The sequence below is a fragment of the Pseudomyrmex gracilis genome, unplaced genomic scaffold (genome assembly GCF_002006095.1).
Source record: "Pseudomyrmex gracilis isolate BER0280 unplaced genomic scaffold, ASM200609v1 scaffold_182, whole genome shotgun sequence".
NCBI lineage: Eukaryota > Metazoa > Arthropoda > Insecta > Hymenoptera > Formicidae > Pseudomyrmex > Pseudomyrmex gracilis.
In genome coordinates, this window is record NW_018020766.1 from 59,958 (window position 1) to 69,234 (window position 9,277).

At 37.1% G+C, this 9,277-nt stretch overlaps 1 protein-coding gene across 1 annotated transcript in view; it reads left to right on the forward strand.

The window, feature by feature from the left end:
• Positions 1 to 712: 712 nt before the first annotated feature.
• Positions 713 to 9,277, forward strand: part of LOC109858039 (unconventional myosin-IXb) — an 18,971-nt gene continuing 10,406 nt past the window's right edge. The window contains exons 1-3 of the mRNA XM_020434914.1: positions 713 to 1,416; positions 7,240 to 7,596; positions 8,327 to 8,613. Coding sequence (XP_020290503.1) covers positions 1,326 to 1,416; positions 7,240 to 7,596; positions 8,327 to 8,613 — 735 coding nt within the window. The 5' untranslated portion in view covers positions 713 to 1,325. The remainder of the gene's footprint in view (positions 1,417 to 7,239; positions 7,597 to 8,326; positions 8,614 to 9,277) is intronic.

The following is a 9,277-nucleotide window of genomic DNA, read 5'->3' on the forward strand; positions in this document are numbered from 1 at the left end:
CTTCGTTCGTCTCTCTTCTCTCTTTTTCGAGACTATCTTATAAACGAGACCGCGCTTCTTTAAACTTGCGTCTCTCTTCGACTGGCCTTCGACCGCCGTGCGAACAGCCATTCATTGGGTAGATAGGTCAGGTGACACGTATCGCGTGTGTTGCACTTATCGAGTGTAGCTCCAATGGCTGCTTTTCTCAGCAGATAACGCTTGCCAAGCAACAAGTGACTTGAGGAGTATAGAAAAACCTGCCTATATTGCGTTTGTATATTTGGGAGTAACGTCTCAACACACTTGAACACCAAAACAATTGCTCCACATATGACTCGCGTAATTTTGTTTCAATCCTCGAATTGTCGGATCTTTGGCGTTAATTTGTGGATCCGATCGGAATCGTTCGAGATTGATTTTTGTATTGAATCTCCGAATTTTCTCCATTAAATTTTGTTTCAACGCCGCCCGGTCCCCTATTTTACGGTCCATCGAGTAGATCGGCAAAGGCGCACGCAGCGATAAGCCGCAGTGAGTCGTGGAGGTCGAGAGAGCCTGCCTAAGGTGAGTCTAGGGCCGCAGCCATTTTTCCGCAGCTTCGCGCGGAGCGGTCCAACCAGTATCCCCCCTCCTTTCTCCACCTACTTCCTCCCTCCAACACGCGCGCGGCAGATATCCTGGACCTCGACACATCTCTGTGGTGTCTTCCACGTAACTACCCAAGGATCAGGTAGGCTACGCGGCTGATACCCGTTAGAGTTACGACGAAGAGACTTTAGAAGAAATAAGGCCCGCAGGAGAGGTGGGTTCCAGGCAACAATGACGCCCAGTTGGACGCGACGGCTCGACACTCTTCGCATGCACAAACTTGTGCTGTTTAGCAATATTATTACGCTTGTAAATAAATATGTATCGAGGTGTTTCACGGTCAATTGATGGATTTTAATTGTGAAACTTCTCATCGTATTATCGCTCGTTCGGATATTCTTCAACGTAAAAAGCGTTCGGTGGTTTTACGTTTTGTGTTTGATATTTTTCGAGAATTTATGACTAGATACAATTCTTGAACTTTGGTGTGTGAAAAAAAACTTGAATCTCAGTAATAATAATAATAATAATAATTTTGTGATACAATGTGATGTGAATGGTTTTTTGATTCTGCGGTATTTGCGTGAAAAAAAAAATGTGCGAGTGTAGCGACGAATGTGCCGAAGACGTGGAAAGATGATGTCTTATGAGCGTTTTGTTAGGTTTGTAAAAATCGTTTTTTGCTTAAATCGATCCGGTCGGAAGTTCTAGAAGGAAGAAAATTTTGGACGAGATTCAAGCCCTGCGCGCCTGAAATGACTACCCTCGGTCTCTCCAAAGTCTTCATATTGGACAAGTATTTCACGGAGCTGCAGAAGTTTTGGGAGACCGAGAAGAAGCTACAAGGTACAAAATTTTACCAAAACGTCTGACATTTTTGTGACATGGTTCTTGCGAAATCTCTAAATAATTTTTCTTCGATTTTCTACACTTTTTCAAAGTTTTTTTCTTTGATTATTTTTATTACGTGTCCACGTATAAAAACACATTCAAGTTTTATTACGTTTTACACGCGCGAAGCTGTAGAGAATTCGAAAAATTTCCTTTTTTCGAACACGCAAACATTTTTTTCCCGTAATTTAAATTTTTCTATTTGAACAAAATGCTCGAGCGATTGAGTTTTTATTTAAAAGCGTAAAGATAAAAGAAGACTTTACACACATTCAAAATTATTTTGGAACGGTAACGTAACGATAAGAGTTTGCGAAATGGACTTGGTACTGTCCTGGGCCACGCTGAAAATGAAGAGTTGCGATAGACATTATAAAAGTTGTCTTACAGTTAAAGTAACATAGTTTCCTTGTATCTCTCTCTCTTTACAGTTGGTCTTTCTTGATTACCTTTTAACATTCTTGTAACTGTATTCAACAAAATTAAAATCTTTTGTGATAAAAAACTTTTACACGATTTTCCGTATCAGAAATTTGTGTCGTGTGCGTTAAAACATTTGCATTTTTGCGAGTTTATTGATATTCCCGTCGTTTCCAAACCAATTTAAACAATTTGAGAACGGATGTTTCTCCCGGGTAATGCGTATGCGATTTACATACAAAATATATAATCTTATTATAATAATATAATTTTTTTTAACTAATAACGCATTAACACGCATATCTAGAAAAGTTTCAAAGAAGAGAACGCGCTGCGACAACAAAATAACTTTTTTGTTCGCTTGTTTCCCAACTCAAAAGCCTCATTATTTTGCCGTCTAGGACATCCTTACAGCTATTGTTTCATTTTACGCGCGTCTTTCACAATTACGGGTTTCCCAAGTAATTAGGTGGGTGAGGGGGGGTGCGAGGTATAATTAAAATTGTCTCCACACACATTTCTTTACTGTCATTAACTGCGGTAAAAAAATAAAAAAATATTTTCAAAAAATCTGATAAATAATTTAATATTTAACTTCTCTACAATATCATATTTAATTATTTGTATGTAATTATATAATTATATAAAATGTAAGTATACTTAAGACGCGCAAATGTGCTTATATTATAAAAAGATGATAGTTTTAATAATTTTACGTAAAATTTATTAATTTTATAAAGAACCAAGAGTTCATTTTTTCTCTCTCTCTCTCTCTCTCTCTCACTCTCACTCTTTTACGTGATTTTCATATATATAAGACAATATTGAGTTTGCTGTTTTTTATAAAAAAAAAACAGCAAACGAGACAGAGTCAGATAACATAATATTTTTGTTATAAATATGTAAAACCATATCATCAATGTTTTCCGTTATCTAGATAAAATTATCTAGATGTTCATCTAGATGTGATAATTGTTTTATTTTATCTTTATCTAAATAATTAAAATATATGACATCTTTGTCTGTATCTCAGATAAGAAAAGTAGTATCTTTTGTAAATTATCTAAGATAATGAGTACGCTTTCTGAATGTGACTTTTCAGTACGGGATAACAAATAATTGTACCTCGAAGAAACAGTTTACAGATCCGATAGCACATTTGAAAAACTTATTATTTTCTATAGATTTTCTTGAGATGTATTATTTTAATTTCCCAACTTCTTTAATATCTTAAAATTATCTAGATAAAAATCTCAACCACAAATCATCTTTTAACTAGATATGATCAAATCGGATTATCTTCATCTTATCTGAGATAGATACGTATATGTTTTATCTAATCTGTATCTAGATTATTTCAAATTATCTAAGCGAAACACTGCATATCATTTGAAACATAGTCATTCTTGTGTGTCGCAATGTGCGCAACAATATGAAAAAAGTCTTTTCTCGTTGGGATTTATACGGGGCAACGGCCTAAACTGGTGTATCAATCCGTAGCAGTTCTCCTCCACGTGCTGCGCGTGCACGTGTGTGCGCTACGTTTTGAAACAACAAAAGTAGATAATAAACGCATAAACGCGAAAGTTTTTATATCGCGATGAATATTTATATAACACATATAGAAAATCATAAATAACAACAACGGTGTGAAAAGAATAATAAAATGAAAACAACGTGAAACAACAATAATAATAATTACCATCAAATTAATTAAACGATACCTAATATAGGATACATCGGTACCGAGATTAGACGTGAACTCGTCATTATCCCGGAGACGAAGCTTCCTGTTGTTTGATAACGCGCAATCCTGTTACGCTTATTGCCACTTTGTTAGTAGCGTTACATTTGCAAAGTTCCGTGGCAAATTGGCACCGTGGGAAATTACCATTTTATTAAGACCCGACATAGCCGCATATTTATCCTCTATGTATTTCGGCGCCGCCTGTCCGTCCCGTAGAGACGCGTGCGACACTTGTAAGCTCTTTGTGTCTCGCAACAATCTTCTGATTCATCGATACAATAATTTAATGCATTCGCTTCGACTCACCGAACAAAAATTTACTTATTTTTATTTTTTATTATTATTCCGCTCCGCTACTCCTTTTTAACCGCAATGATATAGCGATAAAAATATCAAACAAATCAAAATTCGATCGAAGTTGTTTGCGTCGCAGAGCGTGACGCGAGGTAGCTACTACGAATCTTCGTAAAAAAACAAAAACAAACAAAAAAAATATCTGCCAACTAAATTTGTAAATGGATCACGCGTTAAGATAAGCCCCCGCGGCTAATTACGAATTAAGTTTCGACATACGTGCTGGCGTTGCCATTAATTTCGCCGCAATTTGGTAATCTGCGCGCACAAGGGAGGAATGCAGAAATACCTGGCGCGATTAATCTACCTCTTTCGTTATCTGGTTACCCTATGCCGAAGCATAACGGCGCACTTAAGATAATCCCTGTTCTGTTTTTTTTTTTTTCGTTTTATTTTATCGCCATTTTTCTAGAGTTTTCGTATTTTGTCCCTCGGTTCTGGTTGTTGTTTTTTTTTTTTTTTTTTTTTTTTTGATGTGTAATATAAGTCGCACACTTTCTACATTTGAATCATCATTACGATTGACGGTTCTTTATCGAATTTATTATTACCAATAATTCAGAAATTACATTACAAGGCTTTTTTTTACCGAGGTATATGTTTCTTCGAATTAAATAACGCAATTCGGTGTTTTGGAGCTCTCCGCCGATGATCGGCGGGATTTTGAAGTTAAAATATTTATAGATTCGGGGAATCCGGGGATTTCTCTCGTATTTCGACCGTTTATAGATTTCAAGGACAATCGCAAACCGGCCGAGTTAGAAAGAAAGAGATATTAATGTCTGAGAGAAGGTCGACGAAACGATATAAGTCCGAGAAACATTAGTCGAGAAGAGTTACGACGAACGGAATGTAGGTGTTCGGTGCCACGGAGAAGAATAAGGCGAAAAAGAACCTGTTTTCTTCGAAGGAGCGCGTTTCAAGCTCCCAAAGGTACCTGCGCGCAGTTTAATTCCCGCGCAGTAGGACCTGCCAGTTACAATACTCGAAAAGACAGAAAAATAAACCTGTGCGAAGATCCGTCTATTATTTACGTCTCTTTTCTGTCCGCGATCTCAACACATATATATAATTATATATTTGTCATTTTTCTTGCTAATGTTGTCACACAACTTATGTTTATTAGCGCTTTAGTTTTGTTTGCTATTAAACTATTGTTATTACCGCTGCGTTTTCTGTTGTTGTTGTTGTTGTTTTCCGATTCAGCAACACTAAATATTCTTAACCTTCGGAGGATTATCAAATATACTAAAATAATAAGCCGCATTGAATGTCGGCTTTCTCCGTGAAAACGGATTGTAAATAAACCGCCGCGCGCATTAAACAACTTACTTCGCGGTTTCCAGAACCGGTTATGTAACTAATCTCGTATCCGGAAGTTAGTTGTACCGCGAGTAACGAGACCAGTTCCCCGGTTAGCACCGAATCAACCATCGAGGAGTATCGCGTATCGTCAGGCCGAAGCGAGTTCAGTTCTCTTTCCTTAAAAAGAGGCGAGACACGTTTCGAAAGAATGCGGTACTTTGCAGAAACACTTTCGATCGCATTTAGAATCAGCCGTGAAAGACCGATGAAGATGAGCTGGAAACGTAAGTTTTAGGTCGGCTGTTCAATTCACTGGTTAATCCGCACACAAGATGTGTACGTGGATAAAGTTTACTCTCGCGAAAAAAACATTACGTAATAATAATCATCAATTAATTTTAACTGTTAATTTGTATCTTAACTAATCTTGAAACATTAAAATATACAATTTAATTAAAAATGCTGCGATATAGAATTCAAGAATAGACAAACAATGTTAATAACAATAACAATAATCGTAGCGTGAAAATTAGCAACAATAAAAACAACAATAGAATAAAGAGAAACATTCGCAAATAAGTTTTTTTCAAGATTGATTGTTATGCATAAACTATCAGACAAATTCATTTTAGATGATAATGAACTGATAATATATTGATGGTGAATTAATAATAATTTGTGCGCAACCGGAATACGCATAGTGGATATTACAATTACCATCGCTATTAAACCATCCATATGGTTTACTATAATCTACTTTATATGTATGTAATTTATGCATGTAGTGTATATACATTGTTTGAATTCATACATAAATGGACTATTAAATATATGTATATCCATTATTAGCTCTGAGGATCAGAAAGATTGCTGTGAAACTGGTAGTTTGCTACACAAATAAACTCGACTTTATATCGCGCGGTTCGCGAGCGAGGAAATGTGATGAAAATTTTATTTAACGACAACTTTCTCTTTTCCCATGCCTGTCCTTGAACACAAGAGAAATCTATTCAATTTAATAGGTATGCACAAGTTGCGTACTAAATATCTCTTTTAAATATAATTTTTCCGTTTTATTTCAATTACCCGTTTCTAAAAACTCGTTTGTATATTATCTTTAGAGCGTTTGCGCTCGTAAAAGTTTCTTAATTTTTGAAAACAAGTTGCTATGTAAAAAAAAACAATGTCTATATTTGACAATGTCTCTCTCTCGACGGAGAGAGTTTCATAACCCCGACGATTATAACACACCGGTCGCTCGCGTGGTACGTGACTACAATCAACCGCAACAGCACTCCGGCTTCCCTCCAGGTGATGGAGAGAAATCTCGAAGTCCATCGAGAGGAGCGCGGAGGAGCTTCCTCCGTTTCGATTTATCCGCTATTGTATCTTAGATTAACGGTATCCGCGAGGAGCTCCGTGCGCGCAACTACTCAGAGAGAGAGAGACGCGCACACGCGCAACAGATAAAGAGGATAATGAGAGGTGAAGTCGAAGAACATGTTTTTGAAGCACAGGATCTGAAAGAATGTGCACCGCAAATATGAAAAGAATTTTTTTAGAAAAAATGTTTTCTTTATTTCTAGAGATATCTGTTTTTCTCTCGACATAAATATTATATATTCAAGAAAACACACCGATTCCTTCTACGTCTATTGGATTGGTAATTAGAATTGCAAGCTAAATATAGAAAGATAGAAATATATATTTATGTTAATTAATTTCTACTATATCACTACCGAAAAAATTCACACATCAATATTTTTTCAAAAAATATATACAAGACCTAGTCTAGTTTACAGAGTACCCAAAGTATGTTTGTTAAGTTTTCTAATTAGATATATATATATATATATATATGATTGTGTTTTGATTATAAAATGTACTCTATTGCGTGTCCAATCATGGTGCAACAAAATCTCAGAGAAGACTTCTCCTTTCGGTTCTTCCAGATGCTTCCTCATCGAACGAAGCGGTGCACCTACAGCAGCGCTTGCGGAGCCTCAGCACGGAACTAGTGACCCTGAGGAACCGGCTGCACGTAAGCCAGCCAGCGAGTGCGTCAGGGCCGGCGGGCGGCACCTCCGGGCCCTTGTCGAAGAGTCCGGAAAAGAGTGGCGCGCCTACCTCGCCCGCGCCGGCGGTACCTCCGAGGACCACCCTGCCTCCTGGTGGCGCGGTACCGCACGGGATCGGTCATCCGTCGGGTCATACATTGACGGCTTCCGCGATTGTTCATCCACACGTCAATCACGCCAACGCGAACACACTCAACCATAACTCAACCGCAACAAATAATTTAATATCCGGTTAGTGCGCGGATGTTCCGCATGCATACCGCAGATTTTATTACATTTTTATAGGCAATAATTGAAATTCTCTCTGATACACACACACACACGCGCACACACACAATCGCGGTATACATTTAGTTCTTAAAATTGATTTTTTCACAAGTTTATTACATAAGATAATAAAAAAAAATTTCAAGAAAGGGACAAGGCAGTTGGAGTCAAAAACACAGTTGTTGTTGTGTATAAATGTAATAATGATGATTTTCTTTATTTGCTAGTTAATAAAAATGACGTTTCGACCATAGTTTTTGGTCTTTATCAAATTCGTTCTACAAGAATTGATTACAAAAAAAATTAACAAAAAATAATGTATGAAAATACTATTAACAAATTATGAAAAAGTGAAAACGCATTGTAAAATTATAATTTGTTGACTTACAGAAATTTGCTGTTCGCAAAAACGTCAATCAAGATACAAATTCAAGCTGTTATATGGTAGTGATCGCAGATAAGAGTGTTACTTAACTGAATAAATTTTTGAACAGACATCATATTATAAGATAATAAGATATTTCTGTTTGTTAATTGATTCCTTTAAAAAATTAAAATAAAGAGAGAGACGATTTTTCTGGAAGAACAGAATTATTTATTTACGTCAAGAGTTTCAAGTGTATATAAATATTTTTAATAAAATATATGAGAGAAATAATTAATATATTTTATAAATGTGTTTTCTCGTTTTCAGATTTGGATCCTTCGAAGCGGCACAACGGCGTGTCCGATGACGGTATAGTGTCCTGCGTGACAGCGCTGGGATGTCTCCGATCGCCTCCTATATCTAGTATCATTGCTGACGTGAAAAATGCGAGGAGCAATCAGAATCAGCATCGATGTCTTCCGAAAGTCAGCGCGCCTTCGCCCGGCCCTGCAACTTCCACGGCCTTCGACGACCTCATTCATCTACCCGGGCCTCTCACAGAAGACGCGGTGCTCAAGTGTCTTCAGGCTCGTTTCTGCGCGAAGCAATATCACGTAAGATCATCACTGCTTTTGTTTACAATAAATATGTGAAATATTAAAGACATTCTCATTTTGAACACTTAAAAAAATAAATTTGAAAGTGTGACAGATTTCGAATTTTCTCAAAAGTTAAAAGTCGGCTGTAATTTAAATAAAACACAAGAAACGACTACATTTAATGCCAGTTGTATTGCAGAAATGAAAAACGAGTATACGAATTTACCAAAAAAACAAAAAAAAAGATTACGAAATTTGAACTTTCTAATTCGCGACCTTAACAATCAAAAAAAAAAATTGCCAAAAAGTTTCTACGAAATCTCTCGAGTTGTGAATATATATATACGTTAACACGCGTGCGCATCCATGCACGACTAAACGCAACTGTGCCGAAGCGGAATGCAAAGAGACGGTCTTCGAATCGTATACACATATTCATAAGTACACGGGATGTGCCGCTTTAGTATTGGTGCCCGCAATAACGCAAATACACCGTACAGTACGGATGATATGCTCTGCCATTAAGAATTCACCCCGTCTCCCGACTGGTTCGCGCATGCCACCCTGCTACAGGAAACCCACGCACAGGTGGCACGCACGCTCGCATTCCGATGATGTGATCGGCCAGATCGGCTTTAATTTTCATCCATTTCCCCTACCATGTCATAAAAAAAAAAAA